The 26,994-nt window shown below is 43.1% G+C and overlaps 2 protein-coding genes across 6 annotated transcripts in view; both read left to right on the top strand.

Moving 5' to 3' along the window:
• The window catches only part of slc43a1b (solute carrier family 43 member 1b), a 32,805-nt gene extending 28,945 nt beyond the window's left edge, over window positions 1-3,860 (top strand). For both annotated transcript variants that reach the window (XM_010754193.3, XM_019269720.2), the window contains exon 15: window positions 74-3,860. In XM_010754193.3, the coding sequence (XP_010752495.1) occupies window positions 74-301 (228 nt within the window). In that variant the 3' untranslated portion in view covers window positions 302-3,860. The remainder of the gene's footprint in view (window positions 1-73) is intronic.
• A 2,791-nt stretch (window positions 3,861-6,651) lies between these two features.
• zdhhc5a (zDHHC palmitoyltransferase 5a) lies at window positions 6,652-26,815 on the top strand. Of its 4 annotated transcripts, XM_010754196.3 has the most exons (14): window positions 6,652-7,141; window positions 8,188-8,320; window positions 9,476-9,656; window positions 11,458-13,420; window positions 15,838-15,959; window positions 16,217-16,374; window positions 17,037-17,209; window positions 17,661-17,763; window positions 17,870-17,961; window positions 18,309-18,435; window positions 19,518-19,626; window positions 19,723-19,832; window positions 21,093-22,201; window positions 23,862-25,875. In XM_010754196.3, exons 4-14 carry the CDS (start codon window positions 13,260-13,262, stop codon window positions 24,094-24,096), a joined length of 2,499 nt encoding a protein of 832 aa, XP_010752498.1. In that variant the 5' UTR covers window positions 6,652-7,141; window positions 8,188-8,320; window positions 9,476-9,656; window positions 11,458-13,259; the 3' UTR covers window positions 24,097-25,875. The 4 variants fall into 4 exon arrangements, 3 of the variants coding, with proteins under 3 accessions (XP_010752498.1, XP_027139184.1, XP_010752497.1); XR_797657.3 differs by lacking the exons at window positions 8,188-8,320; window positions 9,476-9,656 and adding an exon at window positions 25,898-26,815 and having other exon boundaries at window positions 23,862-25,237; XM_027283383.1 differs by lacking the exon at window positions 9,476-9,656.
• The last annotated feature ends 179 nt before the right edge of the window (window positions 26,816-26,994 follow it).

The raw sequence follows: 26,994 nt of genomic DNA, 5'->3' as shown, positions 1-26,994 counted from the left end.
GAATGACAAATCCATATAACAGGTTTTCTAACAGAGTTGTCATATGCACTGACTTCATCTCTCTTTACAACAGATCAATTTCGGCCTGCTCATCTTCTCCCTGGTTGGCTTCCTGTTGCCGGGCTATCTGTTCTATCACCGTAGAAACCTGATCAAGGCAAAGGCAGAGCGTGAAAGGCTGAGTGCCAGCCAGTCAGACAAAGAGAACGCACCTCTAACCCAATCAGATGTTGAAATTGATAAGAACCAAACCAATAGGCAAGCAGCCAATGGATACACACCAAATGGGCATACTGTTTAAAATGATTGGAGGAATGAAATGGTCAATTTATATTATAATGTTTTGTAATTAACGTTTAGTATGTAATGAATATTCTGAGGACGTAAATGCGACCTCAGCCAGACAAAAAGAGTTTTCTTCATTTTTATTTAAAACAGCAATAGTGGCACATTTAGGCACGGTTTGCATCGGAACAGGAAGCTGAATGTTGCAGACTGGGAATCAGATATATCTTCCAAGCTCATGTTTAATGCTCTGGCAGTAATGGTGGGCTCAATTAGAAAATCTTTAACCCTTGACTTAATTCTATCATGTGATCATTTCAGAATAACTTGTAATGGTGGCTTAGCATTTAGCACAGTCACTTCACAACATAAAGGCCTTGAGTATGACTCTCAGAGTCAGAGTTTGCACGTTGTTGTACTGTCCCGTCCTGGTTAGCCTTCTCCACAAACACTCTGGACTAAATTGTCAAGAAGTGAAAATATGTGTACATGTGATGGACCAGTGAACTGCATGCTGGGAAACTTTTAACTCTAGCAACAAGTGACAAAGGGGCATAAACATTCAAGGAGCATACCAGTTTTTATGCATGTTCTATCTTGTCTACTATTAACCACAGACATATAGTAGCTCTACCATGGCATTTCCAGACAGTTCTCCAAGCAGAACTTGAATAGGCTTGAAACTTGTTTGTGTAAAGTAAACAGCAAAAATTCAATTACAGCAAATGATAGAATATGTTATCCTGAAAAAATTACAATCATGACAAAACCTTTTATTCCAAGATAATGAGATATGATATTTAAACTATTTAGACTGTGTAACTTTTGATAAAAGGAAATACACATACTCCTCTTACAAATGGACAGTTTAATTCATAAACAATAAAAAAAATACTTTTGCTCAATTCAGTACAATCAACAATGTTAGCTTCACTGTTCCAAATTTTAGCTAGATGTTGCTTTGTAATTCACATCATTAGTTCACAAACACACTGACTTGATGACCAGTTTATCCAAGTGACAACAGTGGCTACTGTTCAACAAAAGCTACATAATCGCTTGAAAATAAGTAGTAATAGTCTATGATTCCATATGTCACATAGCAAATACACTTTATAATTATAATTTCACTTGGTAGTGTTTACTGTTAAAGTAGCCGCTTGCTGAATGCTCTACAATGACAGCAACAAATATCATGATAAAGAACCTGACAGGAGCTTTGCAGTGGTTATTAAAGGAATAGTGGAAATAGGTGAATAGAAGATTTATACACACTCTAGTGTCTGCAGTCCTAGATTTACTCTTGTCCGGCAGCTTCTTGCTCGCTCACTCTCTCCTTTCACTCCTCTTGTCTCTTCTCCTCTGCCATTATGTCCATAGAGTGTGCTGAGCATACCTACATTGCCCGCTTGCCAAGCTCCAGTTCTGAAAAGCCAGAAACCTCCCAGTGGTCCAAAACACCCACAGTACACCCCAGTGCTCTGAGCTTACAGTCTGGGCAGCCTGGCTAAAAAACTGAGCTAACATTAGCTAACAGCAGCTACAGTTGGCAGCAGTTTACTTCACTGTCCATCAGGAAACTCTGTAAATCACAGAAGCATAAATTATAGTTTACTTTTTGAAATAATATTATCACTACCTAAGTTGCTCACTGAAAACAGCTGCCTGCCATTGCTAAAGAGAGCATTAAAAGGGAAACAAAACAGCCAATCAGTGAGCTGAAATTCACTGTATAGGTCTGATGTAGCTCCATAAAGCCAAGGGGAGCTGCAGATTCAGGTGATAATTCTCTATGAGAGACCCCTTTGACATTGCCACATTGTTTACTAAAAAGAGTGAGCAGAAACATTACTCCAAATAAAAACGAAGGTTGCTCCACAGTAGAATATTGCAGCAGGTACTTTTTACAAGCTTTCTTAACTATTTGAAACTGTCAGCTTGTTTCTACCTGCACTTAGACTGTATTCATAGGATTAGCACTAAACAACCTTTCTGTAGCAAACAACTTTCTTTCGGTAATATTTGGATTTGATTATATAAATGTGAGTTGATTCTATTTAAAGGAGCAGTGTGTAGGATTTAGTGGCATCTAATGTAGTTGTGGATTGCAACCTTCTCCTTCCTAGAGCTCTCTCATGAAGCAGCTGTCTGTCGACTTGGCATTTCCAAATTGCCTTTATTTCACAGTTGTTAAAGGTACGGCTTGGGTCTCTCAACTCCTTCATCCTCATGTTAGACTAAGAGCAGACTAGATCCTACAGTGACTCACTATTGTCTCTTTAGGCACAAGTGGTACCACAAGAAAGGCCGACGCAAATAACCCATTTCAGAAGATATCTCTGCAGCACAATACATAAATGACATAACACCATACCTGTTACATCTTCAGGTTTGGTTGATTTCTAGCCCAATCTTACATATTGCCCCTTTAATCACAACTTAAAAATATTTTAGCCAATCACAACTCTGTTCAGGCCAGTGTTTTTAAGGAGGAAATGAGAAGACGGAGGAGTTGATGCCACAGAAAGTAACCTCAGTATTAATGACAAAGAATCAGAAAGTACAGTGATTTTGGTGCAGGTGCATCAATTTCTTTTTGATTTAAATGCCATTTTCCATTCCTGATTTTAACCCAGGAGACTGCAACAGCAATTCCTCCCCCTCCTCCTCCTCCTCCTCTAAGGCTTTTCTGAGATTCTGTGCAGGCACAGACAAAAACAAAAATTAAACCATAAAATAGACGTCTAGGAAAAAGTGTGAAACACTGTGAGTGTGTTCATTCAGAAATGTTGTTGTAGCTCATAAATAAAGCTGCTTTATTTTACTGTTGCAAACAAAGAACAACTTGAATGTAGCAAAACCAGAATGAATAAATATTTGAAACTGTGTTTTGTTGTGAACGGGTGCAGCCTGCAGAGACCACAACATGGCTTTCAGTAAAACTGATATTTATTTAATGATAAGACTTATCCAGCATTATATAATCATATGTAAAATACCTGAAATGTGTGCTTGTATGTGTGACATAATGCGAATGCTTGGGAAGTGCATTGGGTTGAATTGAAACGCACAAATAAAGAAAACACCTAATATGAAACTGTGTTTTCTCACATGCACCTGCTTGTCTGATAGCTGCATGTAGACAGAATATATATCGCATCACACCTGAAATTATAATGCAATCCAAATACAGAAACACTGGACACATAAGTTATTCTTATTATCTAAGTATTGAGAGAATTGGACTTTTCAGGTTTGAGAAAGATGATATTGAATGTACTGGATTCCATTACCATGTACAGGTGTTGCTTTCATTGTTTTCACTTTGTGTTATTATTTTGTTGTTTATTGAAGGTAATTAAGACCTTCTGGTCACAGCAGAATCAGCTACCGCTAATGTAAAAGGCGTCAGATGTTTAACATCAGGGAGAATATGATTTCAAAGAATTGTTCATTGTAAATAAGATAGAGGAAGATATAGTTTGTGTTGTTTTTTTTGGTATCTGACTTGATTTGCAATGTTGCTTTGATTTGTTGTGGAAAAATGTAAATAATTAAAAAAAACATGAATGATGTGTAATTGTGTTTCTTGTTCTCATATTTCATGTTCCTATACATCTCAGAAATACTACACGAGGATGTTGTGGAGGTCATAAGAAAAACTGGAGCCATGTACAAGGAAATTCCTGCAAAATAGCATTTAATAACCTGTAAAGTTATGAAATGATTCTTCAGTTTTTAGTTTAGTCATGGCAAATGTTGTGAGGTCAGGTACACTCACACCACTGGCACTCTCCTGTAAGAATGAATAATTACTGGGTTTGAGTTGGAGAAATAAAACACTGCAAGAATTTTTAACCCTGCTAATCCTAAAACAGATAAATCTGACTTTTAATTATCTGTATTTTGCTGTCTTACATAATAATCACTTATAATACATGAAAAGAAGGTCACCACATCAGCACAAGGTCAGTGTCCAGATGTAGTCACTGCACAGAGAGATGAACTAGTGACATCTTCTGGTCAGCACTAAGGATGTAACTGATCCCACCTGAGGAAAACACCACACAACACCCGGATGAATACTGAGCAAACCAGTACTCCAGATGAAGAGTATGGACATTGAGCACTTATCCTCATTAATGCCAGTTCAAACCAGAAGAGCTATTTGACCATCAAGAGGTACAAAGTAGTAACCAAAGGAGGACTCCCCGTATTTCTTTGTGGAGTCCATCTGAGGGACCTGCTTAGTACATACCTTTGTAGCATGTCTAAAAGAAAGGTTGGGGCCAGGCCATCCAGTGATTTAAAAACCAATAAGAAAATCTTAAAATCAATTCTAAGCAACCAGTGGAGGGATTTTTAAATGGGGGTTATATGCGCCCTGGTCTTCGTCAGTACTCGGGCTGCAGAGGTCTGTATTAGTTGGAAGCGGCCTAATGTTTTTTTGGGCAGACCAGACAGAAAGGCATTATAGTAATCAAGCCTTGAGGTAATAAAGCCGTGAATCAATTTCTTAGTGTCAGCTTGACTGAGGAAAAGTCTGAATTTTGTGATATTTCTGAGATGGAATCTAAAGTTATTCCCAGGTCTCTGACCTGGTCCTTTGTCTGAAGAGCCGAAGCTATGCTTGCATTAGTGACAAATGCAAACATTATGCTCTGAATCAGGAACTGTTTGCAATGTGGAAGTGCCAAAAACTGCAGTTCCTCAAACGTCTACTTGAAGCTGGTTCCAGAAGTGAGTCAGTCTCCATAAGCCTCCATGTTAAAATGTTACAAACTTCACAGCAGAAATACACATGTTTACATATATATAATAATATTATATAGATATAAAATATATATATATAATTAATTAATATAAATATATAGAACTCATGGTTTCCTGTTAACTATAGGCTTAAAGTTATGCAGAATTAATGAATTGGTTGCTTGTTTAAGCACAGGCTCCATTCAGCCCATCTAAGCTCCACCGACGATGCATTTTAGATTATTTAGGAGGTGGCAGAGGCGGACTGCCAAGATAGCGGCGGCAAAGCCACCACTGCCACTGCTGATGGAGAATACTGAATTTCCCTCCTTTGGTTATGTTTGAAAAAATGAAAAGAAATCCCCTGATATTCTTCGTTTTGTCATTGGTCATGTGATTGACTGTTACAAACCTCTATACAATTTCCACCCATGTTGAAGATGAAGTTTAGTCAAGTTGAATGGGGGATTTGACCCTTCTATGGTGTAGTTTGATTAGTAAACAATACCCAGTCTAGCTATTGACACTTTAAAGATCCCAGAGAACCACAGGTGTGAATCAAGAATGATTACAGTGAACAGTAACTATTTAGTGTACACGGACAGCTGTGTTAATCTATCCTTTAACACTAAACAGGCCTTTACACAGCTTCATATGGAGGGAGACATATTGAAAATACTTTAACTTCTTTGTTCCATTGTTGCGGATTGCTCCTTTAGTTTAAGAGGTTTATGAACACGTAGGCACAACACAACACCACACACAACACCACACACACACACACACACACACACACACACACACAAACATACACACACAAACATACACAAACATATTTATATATATACACACACACATACACGTGGTCTGTCACAATTTCATTACATGTATGATTTCCTGGTGGCGGGATTTCAGATTTGTTATTATTTTGGAGACTGTGTGTGTGTTTATCCTCGTAGCCCCTGCTGTCATTCTAATCTCCCATTTGTGTATGCTGTGTGTGTGTGTGTGTGTGTGTGGCACTGAAGCACACACACACACACACACACACACACACACACACAAACATACACACACAAACATACACAAACATATTTATATATATACACACACACATACACGTGGTCTGTCACAATTTCATTACATGTATGATTTCCTGGTGGCGGGATTTCAGATTTGTTATTATTTTGGAGACTGTGTGTGTGTTTATCCTCGTAGCCCCTGCTGTCATTCTAATCTCCCATTTGTGTATGCTGTGTGTGTGTGTGTGGCACTGAAGCACACACACACACACACACACACACACACACACACACACACACACACACACACACAAACATACGTTACTGTGTCAGTGTGTCACATGAGAGGATTAAAACCTCATGTCACAGACAGCTTATGTGCCCTCCATGCTTTGTGACAATAAACATATTCTGGAGGCTCTCTTGTGTGTTGAATCAGACAGTGTGCTGCTGGGAAATACATTTAATCACGATTTAGTGCAATCGTGACGTTCACGGTGAGGGGGTGGGGTCCTGGCCAGGGGAAGCAATAGAATACGCTTACAGCTTGATTGACACCCTTGTTGTCCAATCAGTGATATTTTTATTGCGACAATTTAGCTGTTGGACCCTGGCATCAGAGTTTTGTAGTACTGACAAATATGTCGGCCTCTGGGAGTCTCTTGATCACCAATATTATTGTGGGAATATGAGAAGAGCACGTTCACGGTTTGGGAATATTTCCACTCGGTTTTCCTCTTGAACCTCCGTGTCAGCACCGCGGCCTGCGCCCGGACAGACGAGCTGTGTTCAAGAAGTTAGTGAGCATCTCCAGCCCGGGCTAACAGTTAACGGCAGTGAGGCTAACGTGAGGAGCTCGTAGTGAAATAACGGCAGGCGGGTCCGCGGCGGGCTAGCTTAGCGACCGTTTAACGTTTCTCTGTACGTGAGCCCAGCGCTGGGAGAGCTAGCCAGATAAATGTTCGGATAATAAGAATGGATTTAACCGGCTGTCTGTGAGTAAAACAACACGACCGGGACTGCCACTTCTCATTCACCGTCTTTGGACTCGGAACCACCGTGAACCCCCCACCCCCCCGCAGGTGAGCTGGAGCGTTAGCCTGCTGCTAGCCACGGTTAGCTTCAGACTAGCTGATGACAGTGTTGCATGGTAAAGATGCTCATACAGCACAGTGAGCCGGAGCCCGAGCCACGGGCTGTGTTTGCTCTCATGTGTATGACATATACTGTCTCTGTGTCCTGCTTCATCATCCTCACTGTCCTCTCCATGTCTGGAACTCACTGTACGTTATTATCGCTCTGACTCCGCGTCCCCACCCCGGCTCCAGCATGAACGCCACACTGTCCACTGTGGGCTGGGCGACTGCTGTGCATAGAATACATACATGGAATATAACGAGCTCTCCTTCCTATATTTCTATGGAGTGTGCATATCGATAATGAAACCGAGAAGCCACTGTACGACTATTGAAATATTCTGTATGTTTAACGCAGACTGGATGCAGAAATGGTTTCATGTTGTATATTTGCTCAGCACACTAAGCTGTGAGTTCGCCGGAGCGTTCTGTCAGTCTGTCAGCGGAGAATGGCTCATGTTGGCCGGGCTGGATCGTGTCCACTAAGCTGTCAAAGCAAACGCTTGCTGGGCCGTGTGACTTAATCAATTAGAGTTTCACCCCCGACGCTGCAAAATTCAGATCACAATCCAAAAGATGCACACCCTCGGCCAGGAAACAGGCTGTGGCATCTGTGGGTTAGAAGCCGGCCTTTTGCCGGTTTGGTGCATGCATACAGCGCTGCCGTGACTGCAACGGGCCATACACACCCTGGATTTCTGTGTGCAAGTGCCTGAGATGATGCGCTTAAGAAGCCATTGTGTCTGCATTTCCAGCATTGGCTGGTGGAGATTCGGTGTGATGGAGTATGCACCAGTAAGGATGCACAGTGTTTTAGATAAAGGGTATTCGGATAAGATGGAAAGGACTTGTGGATGAATGAGGAACCAACCTGTCTGTTCACAATTCCCCTGCAATATCCTTTTAATAGGCGTGTGTGTGCAGTCTCTGAATGTGAGGGATGTGACTTATTTAACATTTGCTTTCATAAATGTAATCTTCAATTTTTACAGCATGTCAGAGAAGCAGTGTATCACTGCACTCGGAGGTACCATCTCCATTTGAAAGTCACAAACCTTGATGTTTGCCCTGACCATGTCATAATGTGTCCCACTGTGGCAGCCTGCCAAGTTGAACCTGTATTGGGTAAGAACAATAAGCCATATCTTATATTGCAGCTAGTTTGCATGGCAGGCTGCGCGTGTGCACGTGTGTGTGTGTGCGATCACACCTGAACATTGAACTTACAGATTCAGTTCAGCCCATTCAAAGAGTACACGTTCTATGAAATCCTTATTTTGATGAAAGGCCTTGATTAAAAATCACTCCATAATCATAGTGTAAGTGTAGTATAGATCAATACAATAATACAGGTAGAATAGGACCATATTCAAAATCCAAAAGCATCAATTTTAGTCAAGGTTTTGGACAGTAGCACTTGATAATGATAATAGTGATTAATAGAGTACATTGCCAGTAGAAAATAAACAGAATAGATTTATCTAATACAGATTTAAACATCACATTTCTACTGAATAATTCTACAGTTGTAGAACAATCATGGGCGGCACGGTGGTGCAGTGGTTAGCACACTGCTGATTAGCAGTGGTTAGCAACCTGGCTTGAACCTCGGCTGGGCCTCTCTGTGTGGAGCTTGCATGTTCTCTCCATGTCTGCGTGGGTTCTCTCCTTAAAAGGTTCATTGGTGCCTCTAAATAATCTGTAGGTGTGAATGTGAGTGTGAATGGCTGTTTGTCTCTATGAGCCCTGTGATGAGGCGACTTGTCCAGGGTGTACCCCGCCTCTTGCACTAAGTCAGCTGGGATAAGCTCCAGCCCCACCGTGACCCTGATGAGGACAAGAGGTTACAGATAATAGATGTATTCAGAACAATCATAACATATAGGAAAGGGATTTATTTCTTTGGATTTCTCAGTGGCGGGCTGGGCCCTGTGTTGCCTGTTACAAGCCACCTCTTGTAATTTGGAAATCTAAACTAAATCCAGAGTGACAAGGGTGGATCATGAGGACCACTGCTCACTGCTTGTTAACCTTCTTTATTAATTAGCTCTGTGTGAATGGGCTTCGTGTGAGTTGACTGGTGGTTCAGTTTATTCAGTTTAGAAACATTGCCCTTGAAGTATTTTCTGCCTGATTTGACTGTGCAGTATTTTCCAAAAACAGATTATGCAAATGATTAATTAATTAATCAATTTCAGCCCACATGCATATCTAGTTTTCAGGGTTTCTTGTGTATAGTGTAGCATACATTTATTAAATATTCTGTCCATTTTTTTATAGATCTGCTGTCAGAGGAGACTGGTTTTCCTTCACTCTGACGAGTTTGAAAAGGCTGTAACATCAGCATGGATACAGGTTGAGGCAGAGAGAAGGAGAGAGGGCAATTAACATTGAAGAAGCGGGCAGCAGTAATAGATAAGGTGTACGAAGACAGGTCCATCCATCATGCCGGCCTGAACAGGTGCAATGATCTGCTTATTGATTGAAGGGTTCAAGTCTGAGTCCATGAAGTGAACAGCTGTACATGGACTGTGTTTCTGTGTCTTTGTCTGGTTAAGCTGCTGAGCTGCATGTGCTCTGTGACTTAACGACCAATCAGAGGAAGAGTAGGGCAGGCCTTCATAGGATGCTGAAGAGAAAAAAAATAATGGGCGTGTGACAGATTTCAAACTATCATGTGAGCCTGGCAAAAAAAATGTAATAATATTTGTCTAGTGACCAGTGTATTGCAGTCATGTCACCTTGCCCTCAGGTCAGAGCTGCTGTTTAAGTCTGTATATAGTGTATATATAAATATAAAATGTATGTAAAGAATAAATGTGTGTTCCATAGAAGAATGTTATTAACCATCTACTAAAATTTGAATGATTTAAAAAAAAGTTGATGAAATTAGGTGTCAAAATCCGTTCAGTCCATTTCAGTAATATATCATTCAAAGTCTTTTCACATGTTTTCAGCAGCTATTTTCAACATATTTAATGGTTTTTGAAAGAAATCTCAGAATTGCCGACGCAGACTTTAATAAGCTGTGTGCACTTAGCTGTAGAAATATGACAATTCTACAGTTGTAGTAATGTAGTACCATGAACCCAGTGAATCATCAATTTTACACACACACTGTAGTACTTTGTAGACTTATCTTTATGGATTTTTTTACTCAGCTCGAAGTAATAAGCAGTCATGTTAAGCTGTGACAGCACCCACCTGTCAGTCACGCTCTTAATTTTGCAATACATTAAGCCTTAATATCATTTGAACAGGTGAGTTGTATATAAATTCACCCTCAGTACAGTTGTCATGAACGGGGAAATTAGCTACAGAGATCAAAACTGTTTTTTCTACCAGGCTGTAAACATGTTTATTTCTGCTGTGAAGTTGGACATTTGAACATGGGGACTTATGGAGACTGACTCATTTCTGGAGCTAGCCTCAAGTGGACGTTAGAGGAACTGCAGCTTTTGGCACTTTGAAAGCTGATGCCTGGCAGAAATAGAATAGTATACTGTACAGTTACTGTTGTAGAGAGAGTGGAGAAAACCTCTAAAATACAGTACCTTCAAACGCTGTGTAAAATTAATGTATCTGCTCATTAACATTTACATTTAGTCATTTAGCTGACGCTTTTATCCAAAGCGACTTACAGAAAAGGGAACAATCAAGGTACAGTGCGATAAGAACCGTTAGTGCAGCATTAAGTGCTAGTGATAATTGTTTAAAATGTAGAATTGCCGTGTAGTGCTAGGAGAGGAGGTCCTCTCTGAAGAGCTGGAGGTCTTCAGGAGGTTTTTTTAGGTAGAGAGGGACGCCTCTGATCTAATAGGAACTGGTGGTGCGTTCCACCAACAGGGAACAACAAATGAGACGAGTTTGGACTGCCTTGAACAAACAGGTGGCCAGGCTTCATTCACTGGGGGAGCACAACGGTTGTGAGGTAGCATATGCCTGTATAAGGGCGTTTAAGTAGGTAGGTGCAGTACTGGAGACTACTTTTTAGGCAAGCATTAGAGATTTGAATTTAATGTGGGCTGCTACAGGTAGCTAGTGGAGCTCCATGAGCAGTGTGGTAACATGACCTTTTGGGTTGGTTGTAGACCAGGCGCGCTGCCGCGTTCTGAATCATCTGAAGGGGTTTCACTGTGCAGGCTGGGAGGCCCGTCAGGAAGGTGTTACAGTAATCTAGTCTGGAGATGACCACAGCTTGTGTCAGGAGTTAAGTAGCATGCTGAGTTAACCAACCCTTTTCTCCTCTCATCACATTATAGGTGCAGAATCACTTGACCAACTATCAGACTGGATTCTCGTGAAGAGCTGAAGTTCATATCCAGCACTGTCACCTCTCTGTTCCATCCGCACCACAAAGGAGGAGGCTGCTGATGAGTACTGGATGGGGAAAATTGCTCACATCCTGTTTTGGAGGTTGGAGAAGGATACTTAAAACCTGAAAAACCTCCAAATCCAAATGGCCAGCGGCGTCTCCATCTTCAACACATAAACACCACAGTTTTCACTTTTTTGTTTTTAGGGGTCGTTTTTGGGACGTTGCTCCAGAGAGGCTAAATCCTCCAAGGCTTTGTTGTGGGAGGGTGTTATCCAAGCCTCAGTGCTCTCTGCTGGGGAAGGAAGCAGTGGGAAGTCCCTTGAGAAGAGGGCAATAAAGAAACGGCCTGTAGCTCGAGGACGTCGGTTACATAACTAACAGGCGTGGTCATCCACTAATACAGTGGAACAAGCGGGGGAGTAATTGAGTAATACTATGTTGCCGTTGCGGGCTGATAATAGATAATGCCATTATCTATACACATATAACCCCAGTGTGGATCAACACACTGTTGAATTTTAACTCTTCCTCAAAAATTTCAGTCACATGGATACTAATGGATGTTTTACTGGATATTCCCTTCGATATTTTGGAAAGAACCACACCATCACTTCCTGCTTTTGGTCTTCCAATCCCATCCGTGGTGCAGTTGGCAGGTGAGGTGGTTTGAATCAGCCACCGGTGGGGTTTAGGGATGCCCCGACACAGGAAAACCAGGCTACTCCACTGGCCCGCTTACAGACTCTTGTTTTTAATACGAATCTTGGACTGAAAGCAGATTGTCTCCTTCTCTAACAGAGAGCAAGGGGTTGTCATTTTTTTTTATTTGCAAGACTTTTTTCTCACATTGCTACAGCTGCCCACCTGCTGATCTTCAGGTGCTAAAAACTGATCTCCATACGTTTTACTGTCACAGACTTTGGTACATGATGAAGAACGTCACAGAGGAAGGAAAATAGAATCAGATCATCATCCAGACCATTTCTCTTTTTTTTTTCCTGCCTCATCTAATTCTTGCTGTTTTTCCATCCTGTAAGCCCACCTCCAACCAAAACACACCTACCTCTGCCAACTATTGTACCTCACTAAACTCCCATTTATTGACCAATCAAATCAAAGAGGGGCAGTTGACAGCAGGCGCAGGGTTCATCAGTTTTCTGCCTGTCAGGATTTGACAGAAACTAAATGACACAAGGGTCCAAGCTCTTTACATCTAGATAACAGCCACTCAATTCATACGTTATTCACAACAAGGAGGGCGGATTGATTTTCCTCAAACAAACTGCAAACTGAATGAAACTACTTTAATTTATCTGCAGCTCTGTCAGGGATCGATGCAACACCTCTTGCTCTTTACAATCTCTGGCTTATTTGTTCATCCCTCCTTCCCACCTGGTTCTGTCTGACAGGAAAACAAGGCTTTTACAGCACAGTGACTTGTAAGCTTCTTTTAATCTTACACACACACACACGGTAGATCAGGATTGACCTAAGAAAACAAGCATTCACTCCTCCTCCTGTGTCAGTGTGGTGAGTGTTTTCCTCTCTTCCATGTGAAAGAGGAATCCCTCCTCCACTATCCCTTCATTTCTGTTCTATCACTCCTTCACATTATTTTCATTTTGCAGTCCATCATTTCAACCCCCAAACTGCAAATCCACTCATCTAAAGAAACACTGAACTCTGAATGACTGATTCCCTGGCCTAGCAGTTGCCAAACAGTCACACCCACACATACAGGAAGTGATGCCAGGTGGCAGTAAGAGTGGAGGGCGGGGTCCATCCTCGTCACCCCTCCCCCACACCGTGGTCCCGCCCAGCAGACCCCTGCGACCCTCCCGTTATGTCCCGGTGTCAGCAGCCACCTTCTTCCTTGTTGGCTCCACTACGCTTTTCTTCTGCTTCACGTAAGTGGCAATAATGCATGGTCCCCACCGGTCCTTGAATTTCTTGAAAGTTTGAATATGAGGGGGGAAAAAATCAAGGCCATAGTCTTCTGAGCACTCACAGCTCTTTTACAGTACATATTTTATTCACCCATTCACACACATTCATACACTGATGGCATTGGCTGCCATGCAAGGTGCCAACTGCTCATCAGTTTGAGGAGCTAACCATTCATACACATTCACACACTGATGGCAGCCTTCAGGAGCAATTTGGGGTTCAGTATCTTGCCCAAGGACATGCAGCCTGGAGGAGTTATTCTAACTGAAATGAACCTCAATCCGTGTTTCCATCTATGCATGTGTTTGAAAATGTTTTTTTTTAGAATTCCTATGAAAACGTAAAGCAGAGTGAAAGAGAACGTCTAATCAATGATGTATGTAAAGTTGAACGTTGTTTCCCATCGCTTTGAAAGAGTTCTTTCTGTTTGCAATGATTGGTCCTATTAGTTGACATTGTGGGTGTACTCTAAAGGTCATCTTGTTTACAGTGCCCTGTTTTTAAGTTGAAGCCGAATTTTCATAAAGTTCAGTTCTGGTCTGGTGTATCCAGAACCTTCTTCCTGATCGTATAGCAGACTGATAACTGACCCTTGCAGATTCTTCAGATTTATTTTTACAGTGCCTGCTATAGATTTAGACAGGTAGAGCGCCACCTATTGTACGTTCAGCTGAATGAAGCACTCTTTGCAGGGCCTTGTGGTCTAGTTTGGTACTGACAGTGATATTCCCTTTCTCAAAGCTACAGGAGTAGAAATTCTTCAGTTATTGAGGGGATTTCCTGAGTCTTTACCCAGGTCAGACCCTCAGTGATATGGACACAAGGTACTTGAAGCTGCCCATTCTGTCCACTAAAGACCTGTTTATATTAAGGAGGTGTATTTCCTCCCCTGCTTCTTCCATAAATCGGACGCACTGGACCTTTTTAAAAGGTTGGAAGTCCAGCCTGATGGATAATGGTTCCAGTTTGGTTGAAGGTGTTTAATTTTCTGTTGTTTAATTCGAGAACATGTCATCTTCACAGAGGTGTGGATTTCAAGTGTGTTTGCAAACATGTGCTCGCCCTTCATTTGCTACTCAAAAGACCAAGGCAGGGCCACACACACCAATGGATATTAGATTATTAGTCTGTATTATTGACTGTATTAGTCTAGTATAGTCAATAATAAAATATTTTATTGTATTATTGGCAGCTGAGTTGGTTATTGCATTTGGCTGTAACAAGCCTCACACACAGGAGTGTTTGTGACAGAATGTCAGTGGTGTTACAGGCTGTAATCACTAATCTGCTGACAGCTCACTCTGCAGTGTGTTTGTGATGAGAGGAGGGAAAAACTGTGTGTGTGCTAAATGTGAGAAAGTCAGATTGACAGGTGTGAGAAAGCATCTGTGTGTGTGTGTGTGTGTGTGCACCTGCCTGTCTGTGTGTATTTGTGCTTGCATATGTGAGAAAATCTAGTGTGTGTGTGTGTGTGTGTGTGGCCAATGTGGTGGGCAGTTAGCTCTGTGCTTCAGATTAGCGAGGAGAAAATAGGCCAACATCTGTCACCCTGACAAAAGCCCATCATGCAGTCTCTGTTCGTCTGTTATCCCTGCAGTCATCCTCACATCCTCACACATTTTCTCACTAGTGAGAACAAAACGAGCAAATTACAAAACATAACAAAGAAACAATGAAACTGAAGTACATGACCCTGCTGAATCCTGGAGTGACTGCTTGAATTCTAATTACAGTCAAACTCGTTGGGTCACTCTTGGTTTAAGGTGATTAGGTGGCTAACAGGAACCAGAATGAATTTAAGTTGGTTTGTCTTTAATTGAATTCATTCAGTCAGCATATCTGAACTGAGTCAGTGGACGGAATTGATATTTTAGATTTCACTTACTGTCCAATGTATCCTACTGTGCCATAGAGCTCCATTGTTGTGCGAGACTATTAAAAATACACCAATGATCCACACTGTTGGACTGGGTGACATGTTCCTTCATTACCAGGACACACACACACTAGTTTATTTGGCTCAATCACACACACACTGTCCTGCTGCCCCAAATACTTCCTAGAGCACCAAATGTGGATTAATCCACCCCTCAGAATGGTCCCCGTACAAAAACACCATGTTTTCCTGGAAAGCTGTTTGCCGTGTTTATAGACGTGTGTCATCAGTAAGAATAAACGGGCTTAGGGCTGAGAGCTACACACAGAGCAGGGCTGTCAGATTCCAGAGACAGACTGACACTTTTCTGCTTTTTGTCTTTTTGATGGGATTTGTTGGCAAAAATAAAACCAAAACTTGAACAATGATTCATCTCTCTTTGAATCAAACTCTTCTGTTTTCATGTTAAAAATCAGGAACTGTCGTCTGTCCATGTTTCAGCTGCCCATGGCTCTCAGAGCGTTTCTCAGTCGCCGTGCCCATCTACAATGGAGTCATCTTCCTGTTTGTTTTGGCGAACTTTTGTATGGCCACATTCATGGACCCCGGTATCTTCCCAAGAGGTGAGTACACGGATGGTTGAATGTACTGTCTGTCTGTGTGATGCTATTTATATGTCAACGAATAAACCACTAATACTGTCTGTCTGTGGCATGTTATTTTTGCTGTCAATGTAGAATGTCATGTTGAGCTCCTTTTTTAAAGAGAAACGGTACACACTGGTTAGATGTTAGAGTGCAAAGTTTTAATAGGTCAGCGTTTGTTTGTTCTGTGTGTGTGTGTGTGTGTGTGTGTGCGTGTGCTGTTCCTATATCTGCAGCTGAGGAGGATGAAGACAAGGAGGACGATTTCCGCGCTCCTCTGTACAAGACGGTGGAGATCAGAGGGATCCAGGTCAGGATGAAGTGGTGTTCAACCTGCCGCTTCTACAGGCCGCCACGGTGCTCCCACTGCTCCGTCTGTGACAACTGTGTCGAGGTGAGCTCACACTCACCCATTCACTGTTTAGATTATAAGACAAGCAAACTGTGATGGCAGAATGCATTGCGTTAATATTAGTGAATGATGAAGATGGATCAGGTCTTACATAGCTCCTAGCAGTCTTTCAGATCGCGAGTCATTTGAAGGTAATCTTGGCACCAAGACACAAAAAACAAGAGTACTTAAGTACAGTGGGCTTGATGTCTACTCTTATTGTTATCAGGTTTTCTTAAAGGCTGCAGGATGATGTAACTGAATGTGCAGTTTGAAAACGCCCACACTGCATCAACGCTGTGATGTTTGCCAAATCTGAAAGTTAGTGTGGTGACTCTCACAGAGAGTTAGCAGTATGCTATGCATGGTCCTCTTTGTCTTTGTGATTTTTGGTAAAATAAATAATCCATAAATCACACCGTACCGAACCATCAATATTTCAGTTTACAGCTTTCCACATGACTTTAGTTCCATCATGAACTACTCTCTGCTCTCCTGCTCTGCTAAAACTGAGTGAATGAACCATGGAAGGCAGGAGAGACGTACACGGAAATCAAGCACAGGAAACAAACGACACAGGCGACAGAGCTAAATAAAACAAAATAAATGAATAATAATAAAGTCAGATGATTAACCACAGTGTCTTTTCACCCTCCATCATGTAGGACTTCGACCACCACTGTCCGTGGGTGAACAACTGCATCGGCAGGAGGAACTACCGCTACTTCTTCCTCTTCCTCCTGTCTCTGACGGCTCACATCATGGCCGTGTTTGGCTTCGGCCTGCTTTTTATCCTCTACCACCGCCAGAACATCGACCGCCTGCATGCCATCGTCACGTATCCTTTAAGGACCTCTCCCCTGTGTTTTTGTCCATTCCACTTTACATTCTGATACACTTGAGTTGAACGTTCGATGACTCAAGTTGTCCTGAGGAGTCATTTCAGTAAGGTGAGGGAGGATTTCACATTCTGAGACAAGTAATGAGGAATCTCCTTGACTAGAATTAGGAATTAATAAGCACATTGTTGTCCCCTGATGCTAAAAGGTTAACGTTCCATGAGAAGTACTCTTTCGACATATATGTTCAAATCTGTTAAAATCAGGCTATGATGACTGCTGAGTGGATTTCCATGCTGAATCTTAATGACACCACCACCAGGACAAGCTGTCTATAAGCAATATCAACATCTATTGGGCACACTGCCATGAAATCTACTTAGATATTCTCCATAGGCCTCTGTCTGAATCTGGTCTCTTAAGGTCTTCCTTAACCCCCTGTGCTCTCAGGCTGGCTGTAATGTGTGTTGCAGGGCTGTTCTTCATCCCTGTTGCTGGCCTCACTGGTTTCCACATAGTACTTGTGGCCAGAGGCAGGACTACCAATGAACAGGTAACACTCAGTGTTATACTTATTTCTTTATTAATATATGGTGACACGTTTATGTTTGTTTGTTAATGCTGTTTTTACGTGACTCTCTCGCTCTCTCTTTCCCCAGGTAACAGGGAAGTTCAGAGGAGGTGTGAACCCGTTCACCAATGGCTGCTGGAAGAATGTCTCTCATGTCCTCTGCAGCTCACAGGCACCCAGGTGTATTTTTTTAAACATTACGTGAACTCCCAAAGGTGTGTCTCCACCAGTAATCCAACAACAAATGTCTCATACTTTCTCAGGATACACTGCAAGCAGCTAATGGTTTGGGTATTTGAAGTGGTAGTTGGTAGTTGGTGTGTTACCTACAGTAGACAGTGCTTAGCATGTGTCAGTCCATCTCAGACAAACACACTAAGTACAACTCCACTTCAAAATACATGAACTGTCCCTTTAAGTCTGGCTCCACTGATGGCATTTTTGAGTGCTCAGTGAGTCTCTCATGGCGTTTAAAAAACTTCTAACACCAGTGCTCTTGTGGTCTTCACTGTCTGTGCCCTCTGCAGGTATCTGGGCAGAAAGAAGTGTGTGCAAAGTGTGTGCGTGCAGCCTCCTTTCCTGCGGCCACAGCTAACGGAGGCCCAGCTGGCTGCAAAAATCCTGGATAACGGCATACAGGGAGACCTGCACCAGGTGAGAACAGCAGCACGGAGGCTCGTAGGGACAAACTTTGTTCCATGAATAGTGCGTTAGCATCATTCTGTCTGATTCAAACAGAAGTTCAAGAACAAAAGAATGGCTTTGCCTGTTGGTAAACATGTTCTCGCCTCTCATTCAAATGTGCACCTGAAGTTTGCATATAGGCATGTCCAGATGGCAGCGAGAGGTTTAACCTTTCAACAGGCAGAAACCCTGTAAGGTCACATCAGTAAACACAGCACAACCACATCTGTCAGTCTGTGAGGCTTCAGAACAAAGGAGACGAAAAGACAAGGCAGCAGAATGTACATCAGTCAGTCCCTCGTGATGGTGGAGGCTGTTGTGGGCTGCTCATAGCTTGGGAGTAAGAAAGTCCACAGACAGCCATGTACTGTAGACTACTGATTGTTGTTGATTTCCAGCCATTCTTCCTCTTTTATTTCTGCATTTATTTTCAAAAGCATTGGAGCAAATGGCAGCTAATATTGCAGCATTTGGATTAAATTTGTATAAATTGCATAATGACATATTCCCAGAGGGACTGATGTGTCGTATAACAGAGAGAGAGTAGAGTACTGACCCTTTCAGACCTGTGTAGCAATGGCAGAAACATTATTTTCAGTGGGTTTAGCTGCACCAATGGTTTTCACTTCATCACGCAAAACACAGCACACACAGCAACGACAGCGAGTCAATAGAAAAAAGTTTTCGTTTGTATTGTGACCTCTGACAGGACAGGTCTGATTTTTATCAGATGGCTTGTAGGTAGTTAATATGTACAGTCTATATGAAATACTGTACGTAACTGATGGATTACATAGTGTTCCCTCTCAATAGCTCTTAAACATCTGTCCTCTGTGACTCTGTGTTAGTGGCAGTGACTCTGTGGCAGTGAACAGGCTGTATGTCTTTGCCACCAAAACATTCTAAATCAGTCACTGGCTTGAAGAAACAGTGTCTGTATTGATCCCTTCATGTTTTCTGTCACTGCTCTCCACATTCATACGTTCATACTGTATGAAGACCAGTTTCAGTCCACTGAATGTGACTCTGATTTGTCCTCTCTTTTCTTTCAGTCGAAGTCCAGTCTGGAGATGATGGAGAGCCAGTCATGTGACGCTGAGCCACCTCCTCCTCCTAAACCAGAGCTCCGTTACCCTGGAATCACCAGAGGGAACACGGAGGGTAATGCTTCCTCACTGGCCATCTTCACATGAACCCTTTTTTTGTAAAGAAGGAAACATCAATCTGATTCTCTCTCTTTCCTCCTTCCTCCTGCAGAGTGCAGTCTACTGAATAAAGCCCCTCCCACCCCAACCATGTACAAATACAGGCCCAGCTACAGCCCCGGCAAGAACCACACAGCACTCACTCACGCTTACGCCAACCAGGTAATGCATGCACACACACACGGAGACACAGCAAGGTGATAAAGTGTAGGACAGTACCATCCAAGAAAAACACTCATACTTTTGTTTATGTTCTTCTTTTGATTTCCTGTGGTCCATCTTGGTTTGGTTTCTCAGTGGCTTTCTGTTGATCAGTATCAGTAAGTGATTGTTCTGAAAGCATTTTTTTCTTCTCCTCTAAATTTGTGTCCTGTCCTGTTCCGTTTGCTCTGGATGTGGGTCAAATACTCAGTGACTGGATTCATCTGTTTGGTCAGAAATCTTTGAAATCCCATTGTACCTGAACACATCTGCTCTGCTACACAGCAGTTGGATCTCCTCAGTATCTGTACCCATGTCTGGTTCTGTCATTCCAGCACCTCCGTGTTCCTCATGTTTCCTTCATGTCTTAGTTTGTTGTTCCATCTTTTCATCTCTTCAATAGTTTCCTTTAGATTTTTCATGTTTGCCTACAAAACCCTTCAGTGTCTCAGTTTGATGTTTCATGCTTGTTTTGTTGTTCTGAGTTTGTTCCATTTGGAAAAAAACATTTCCTGAAGAGTAAAGTGACAAAATCCAACCAGACACAGTCGAAGTGGAAGAACTGTGTTTCCTGCTTTTCCTGTGCTGTGTGTTTTAAAGAGGAGGTTTAAATCTCACTAACATTAATTCTGTCCATTATTTCCGTTCACTTCAAGTTGTTTTCATGTAAAATGTTATGTTATTGATGTCGTTATTATTATATATTATATTATATATTATCAAGATTGATTGACAGTGCTATTGTATTCTGTGGTGTGTTGTACTAAAAATGTGTTGTCAGCACATTAACTGTTTGAATATTGACCTTCATCAGGGCAAACACTGGCCAAGGGAACCAAGTTTAGGTTATTTAGCGCCGTCCACTTGGGAAATGCACTCGTGGCGTGACCCGTGTTACACAGTTAAGGGAACATCTGAGGTAGCAGGTATGATGTCAAGGTGTGGGGGCAAAACATTTTCCAGTGGCTGACTTGAGTCCAGATTAGTATTGGTCCAGTTTTGGAGTGGACCAAACTCCACAGAAAAAACGGATGCAGGTGTCAGCAGCAGGTGACGTGTTGTGTGAGCACGTTGTCGTGCAGTGTAGATTGTGGTTAAACTCCCACGTAGCTCTCTGCTCAGCTTCTTGTTTAATTTCCCTCCTTCTGCCCCCTCTCTCCTTACCTTCCCTCCTCTTTATCCTCCCTTTCCTCCTCCTCCTCTTCCTCCTGCCTCCTCCAGTTAAGTCGAGGGGAGAGTGTTGGCAGTGCCAGGGACTCCTCCTCCTCCACCTCCTCCCTCCTCCAGGCCAGCCAGCAGCCTGGTTTCCGCTCGCAGCCCAGCCTGGACCGGAGGGACACTTCATCTGACCGAGTGGGAGGGGGAGGAGGTGGGGAGAGGAGGGAGGGAGGACGAGAGGCTGGAGGAGGAGGAGGGGGAATCCCTGGCTACACCCTTGGTGGACGCTCGTATCCCTCCTTCTCTGACCCTACCGTCCTATCAGGAGTGGCGTCACAATCTTCCAGTTCCATGCACACCTCAGCAGGCGCCGCCCACGTCTCCGAGGCAACCACCACCTCAGCCAGCTTCAAGAGCTTAGCCAATCAGACGCCCCCGCCTCACCACCCGTCCCGCAATGGGAGCCTGTCATATGACAACTTACTGGCAGGTGGTGACAGTTTCGACAAAGGGGTGGCGGCCCCTGAGGTTTCCTCTGGCAGACCCCGCACGCCGGCAGCAGGCGGCTACAGCTCCCCCTTCATGTCGTCACAGCAAAGAGTTGCTGAGATGCACTCCCAGTCCTCCCAGTCACCCCAACACCACCACCGCTCCTCCCACCACCACCACCACCCCTTCCTCCATGGCTCTTCCTCCTCCACATCCTCCTCCCCGCCGCCTCTTCCAGACAGGGAGCATCTGCTGGCCGAGCCCCACTCAGGCGCCAATCAGGTCTCAGCTCCCCCCTCCTCTTCGGCCCCGCCTCCTCCACACCATCATCACCACCACCATCACCACCACCACCATTCTCATCACCACCACCACTCGTCCTCCTCTTCCTCTACCTCCCGCCCTCCTCGCTTCGCTGTCCCCCACGCACCAATCCATCACGCCTACCCCTACCGCACCCGCTCCACCGACACTCCTCTGGGCTCCTCCTCCACCTCCACCACGCATCCTCCCCGCTCCCCGCACCCCCCACCTCTGGGCAAGTCGCTATCTTACTCGAGTGCAGCTGCCGCAGAAATGCAGTACCGACTGGTCCGAAAGGCCTCGGCATCAGCCGGAGCGAATGCGGCGGGGGTAGGAAGAGGAGGTGGTGGGATGGGAGGAGGAGGAATACAAGCGCCGAAGTGAGTATGACTTTCGCCTTTTGTCAGGACGGTTTGCTGCTAACCCTGAAAAAAAAAAAAAAAACAACCACCTGCTCGCCTGAAAACCTGACTACCTGATTGACTGCTCCTCCTGCTCCTCCTCCTCCCCTCTCTCCTCTTCCTCCTCTTGCCAGATTTCCTGTGAGTTCCTCCTTCTTTTCCCTTTGCTTGTCTTCCATTTGCCTGTGTGTTACATGGTGCTGTCATCTGGTTGTTGTTGTTGTCTTCATCACTACCACCGTCCGTTTGATCACCTGTTTCTACAGAAACACTGCTCTGTTCACTGTACCATTCAACATGAGAAAGAGAGTTTAAGTTTGGAATATTAGTGACATAGTAGAGATAAAGACTCAGTTCAATTTTATTTATATAGCGCCATATTATAACAGAAGTTATCTCATGTCACTTTTCATACAGAGCAGGTCTTGGCTGTTCTCTTTATAATATTATTTACAGAGACCAACAGTTCCAACTTCCTTTCAACAGGCAGAAACATCGAGCAGACCCAAACTCATTGGTAGACGGTCATCCACCACGACCGGTTGGGTTAAAGATAGAGAGGGGTGGATAGAGAGAGGGGGGTAGACGGATAAATACAGAGAGATAGAGACAGAGATGCACAGCAGCAGCAAATCATAAACGAACTATAAACTGTAATAGAGATATGGTTACAATAATGACAGTAGTAATATGTGTAGTGGACGTCATGCAGGACCACAGCAGCAGCCACGATCCACGAGAACCTGCTGGACGACAGAGCACAGAAACTCCAGGGAAGAAGTTTAGTTAGTAACATGCATTAATGAGACATGGATGGTAGTTTGTTCCACAGAAGAGGAGCCTGATAGCTGAAAGCTCTGGCTCCCAATCTACTTTTGGAAACTATAGGAACCACAAGGAACCCAGCGTCCTGAGAGCGCAGTGTTCTAGAGGGGTAGTAAGGTATTATGAGCTCTTTAAGATATGATGGTACCTGACCATGAAGAGATTTGTATGTAAGCAGTAGTAAAATATGTCTCCATGCTGACATACTGATTTAAAGAAACTGGTTTCCTGTTAAGATGAGCCTGCATGAAAATGTTTGTTTTGTTAACGTTGTATTCACGTTTAGATGAGTTCTTCTCATACAATGGAACTTTTGCATGACAACAGTGAGTGACATCGTCCGACCTCCATGTGTCTTTTCCATCCTGTTCACTGTCTGTTTACTGCTGCGCTTGTCTGACTGCAGGAACGTCTGATTATGTGACTGTCACATCGTGTTCATATCATTTGTCCAGCATGGACCGCATGACTGTTTCAACCTTGGAAATCCACTTCTTAAATGAACCATGTGACCTGTGTCTGAATTCATAATTGCAATGTTCAAAAAATCTTCATGAGCTTTTTTTGACACAGATTGCTTTAACACACTCGTCCTGATGATGCAGGGTAATGATTAAAAGAATATAAATGAAGTGTGTGACGGCCTTAAATGTAGTTTAATGTAGTTTGTGTGTAGTGTTGTCGCAGTGAGTAGTCAGCTGTTTGGACAGTAAGATCCTGCTGTGTCACTGAGGTCTCCATCTCTTCATCAGATGGACTTCCTGTCCTGAGCCGTCACTGATGCTGTTGTGTCTTTGTGTTTGTGTGACATCAGGGATGAGCTGATCCAGATGAAACCGCTAAGTCGTACCAACGGCGGCCAGCCCCCTTCCTTCACCTCCTCCTGCTCCGCCCCTTCCTCTCCCTCTCACCCAATGAGTGTGTCTGCCCGGCCCGGAGTGGCCTATCCCAGCTCAGCATTGATGCAGAGTCCCACCCATAAGCCGCCGGGGGGTGGGGTGAAGAAGGTGACGGGTGTTGGGGGCACCACCTACGAGATTTCTGTGTGAGTGGCAGCCCCGGCCTCCAGCTCAGTGAGACAAGGAGGAGATGGAGAGAAAAAAACACTGACCCCTGAAGAGGAATGAAACTTAGTCCAGATCTCACTCTGAACTGAACTGGCCTCCAGACACCCACCTCCAGAACTCTGCTGGTAAAAAGACAGTAGGACCTGGACTGATGACAGCCAGGACTCTGTGGCACTGAGACTATTTTTATTGGATCTTACAGGACCAAACAGGAACAGTGATCTGGCTCGTATTTTGTGCGTTTTTATCCTCACGGTAGCTCAGCAGGTAGCACGAGGCATTAGCACGGTCAGGTGTGCTCGTTCCAGCAGCGCACGGCATTACCACTGCCAGGGTGACGAGGCCTGCACGAGGGTTTGATTTGACTGTAGGATGATGAAGGTTCAGCACTTTTAAGTAAAGAATTGACGCACGTTGTATCGAACATATTTGAACATTCCACCATTTCCACACCCACATTAAAAAAAAACCCAAAACGGCCCAATCAGAGTTAAGGGCTCCCTCCCAGACGAGCAGTTTAGTGTGAACTAAACTTGAACATATCAGAGTGAATTCTTTACACAGGTTTCGGCCCCAGCTGTCAGTTAAACCCTCATTTTTAATAATTCAATCCACCAGATGGAGCATGGTGCTGCTGCACTGGATTAAGAACAGAAGTGGTGTTTGTGTTGCATGGAGTCAGTAACACAGTTCACAGAAATGCACCGCCCAACAGCGGCTCAACAATCAGTAAATATTAGATCATGATCTGGACTTGTGACAATCTGCCAGGAAGGAAATGTCACCCTCGAACTTGTGATGGACGCAGCGACGTGATGAAGGGATGAACTGAAAAAAACAAAACATGATGCTGATTCCCTCTGTTTGATTCACTTGTTGATTTCTTCCTCGATGTGAATATGACTCCACGTTTGTACAGGATGATGTGATTTTAATTGTGGATTTCTTTTTTAAACAGTGGCGTTCATATTGGACTGCAGCATGCACTACAAATACTACTAGCCACTATAGGCCGCCGGGGTTTGCTGTAGACCGCGTCGTCTATCTGAACAAACGGGAGGAAAATAAAGTGAACAAGGAAATCATGCGGCCTTTGGGCCGTTTTCATTGACGGGGTCTTAAGGTAGATTTTTTTCTAGAAAATGAATTCCTTGAGCAATTGCCTTGAAAATTCAAGTGTTTTTTTTTATGTCACCTATTTAATTTGAAATTGTTTTATATGAATTTCTATGGAAATATAGCTATTGATAAATGAAGAGTTTTTAATATTGACTCAGAGGGGTTGTGTTGTCAGTTTCAGGACCGTGATTAAAAAGAGCCCTTCTGATTGGTTTAAAGATCGAACACGAACACGACATGGTTCCAGTCATGACCTCAGTTAGTAGTTAGCTGAATGAGTCTTAGGGCCGAAGTACCAGGACCACTGTTTAAAAAAAAAAAAAAGAGAGGTTTTGTAATATATAGATAAAAAATGTCACGTTAGGAGAATAAAGTCAAAACTTTATAAGAAAGTCGTCAAAAGATGAAGTCAGGATTTTCTGGTTGTGATATTTGATCATAAAAGTCATTAAGAGAATAACAACAAAATGTTTTTTTTTCCTTGAAAGACTTTTGACTTTATGCTGAAAGGATTCTCTGCACAGTGGCCCTCGTACCTTTTTGAAATTGTACATAGGTGAAATTCTGGTCTCCAAATTGATGTAAATGAAACTTTGTTTGTGAATGACGGCTCTGGATGCAATTAAAAGAAACTTACACAAACTTATTTGTATTTTTGAATCAGTGCAGTGCGTGCTGTCACAGCAGAGCCAGTCGCATGCCATGGAACTGATCAGCCAGATGAAAGAAACGTTTACAGATGAGGCACTGAAGCTGGGACCTTTCACTGTCACAGCATGTTTGGTACCACTTCTCGAGCAGCATTTCGTGTTCTTCTTGAAGTTGTCCTCAGCTGTCACGACTGACATCCAGTCAAAGCCTTTTTCCTCCTCAACATGAGCTTGAAGCTCAGTGTCTGCTGAAGGTTTGACATTGAAAAATCATTCCAGTTCAAAACACTTAGAGCTGTTTTTGGAATTGAAATTGAAATTAAATTAGAAAATCGAACGTGGATTCTTCCTTGAATCTTGTTTCGTTGCCCCTTTTAGTGGAATCTCACCAACGTTTACAGTTTTCTCTGAACCAGCACAAAAAAATCTAATTCATCCTGGAAGTGACGGACTGTTCATTGTAAGTGACATAGTGCATTATAACTATGTGGTCACTTTGTAATGGCTGACTTAGATCCTTGTTGTCTTCATCCAATCTGGCTTACAAATGAGAACTGCACTTAACCATGGTGAAATAAATGAAGCACATGACGCACTGTGAAAGAATTGAACAGGAAGAATGGTGTATATGTTGTGAATGCTGTTCAAACTGTGAAGGAAAAGTCTCTTTCATTTCACTTTTCTTATTTTAATGAGCCCACATCTGTCTGAGCAGAGCTGATGTGGACGAGGACAGCGGGCTGTAGGTAGAAGTTAGCGGCACACTTTTGGTAGGCTTCTGTTCCCAGCGTGTTTGATGAGGATAGGGCTGATAACTGATGTTCAAATCAAAGAAATTACAAATATGTGTACTGTACAGCTTCATGTGTGTGTTTGTGGATGTATGTATGTGGTGCAGGGCTGAAGAATTGAGAATAAACTTCAAACAATGAGGTGGAACCGTTTATTTCAGTGCATTTGTTTCATGTTAAGTCTGATAAGATAAAACTTTATTGATCCCCCGCAGGGAGATTTGATACTGTGAACTGTCTTATTGGAGTCTGATGGCATTAAGTTTTGTTTAAAACGATCCCAGTGAAGGTTTCAACCTTACTGTTATTGGGTCACACTC

Source organism: Larimichthys crocea, chromosome X (genome assembly GCF_000972845.2).
Source record: "Larimichthys crocea isolate SSNF chromosome X, L_crocea_2.0, whole genome shotgun sequence".
NCBI classification, from domain to species: domain Eukaryota; kingdom Metazoa; phylum Chordata; class Actinopteri; family Sciaenidae; genus Larimichthys; species Larimichthys crocea.
Note: the sequence above shows the minus strand (reverse complement) of the source record. Positions and strands in the feature narration are given on the sequence as shown.

What these genes read in the sequence shown, in the direction of transcription:
- zdhhc5a (XM_010754195.3), top strand. Translation starts at nt 13,260, where the DNA reads ATGCCAGGTGGCAGTAAGAGTGGAGGGCGGGGTCCATCCTCGTCACCC. An exon ending in TCTGTGACAACTGTGTCGAG is followed by an intron (nt 16,375 to 17,036) that starts GTGAGCTCACAC and finishes TCCATCATGTAG; the next exon opens with GACTTCGACCACCACTGTCC. An exon ending in GCAGGACTACCAATGAACAG is followed by an intron (nt 17,764 to 17,869) that starts GTAACACTCAGT and finishes CTCTTTCCCCAG; the next exon opens with GTAACAGGGAAGTTCAGAGG.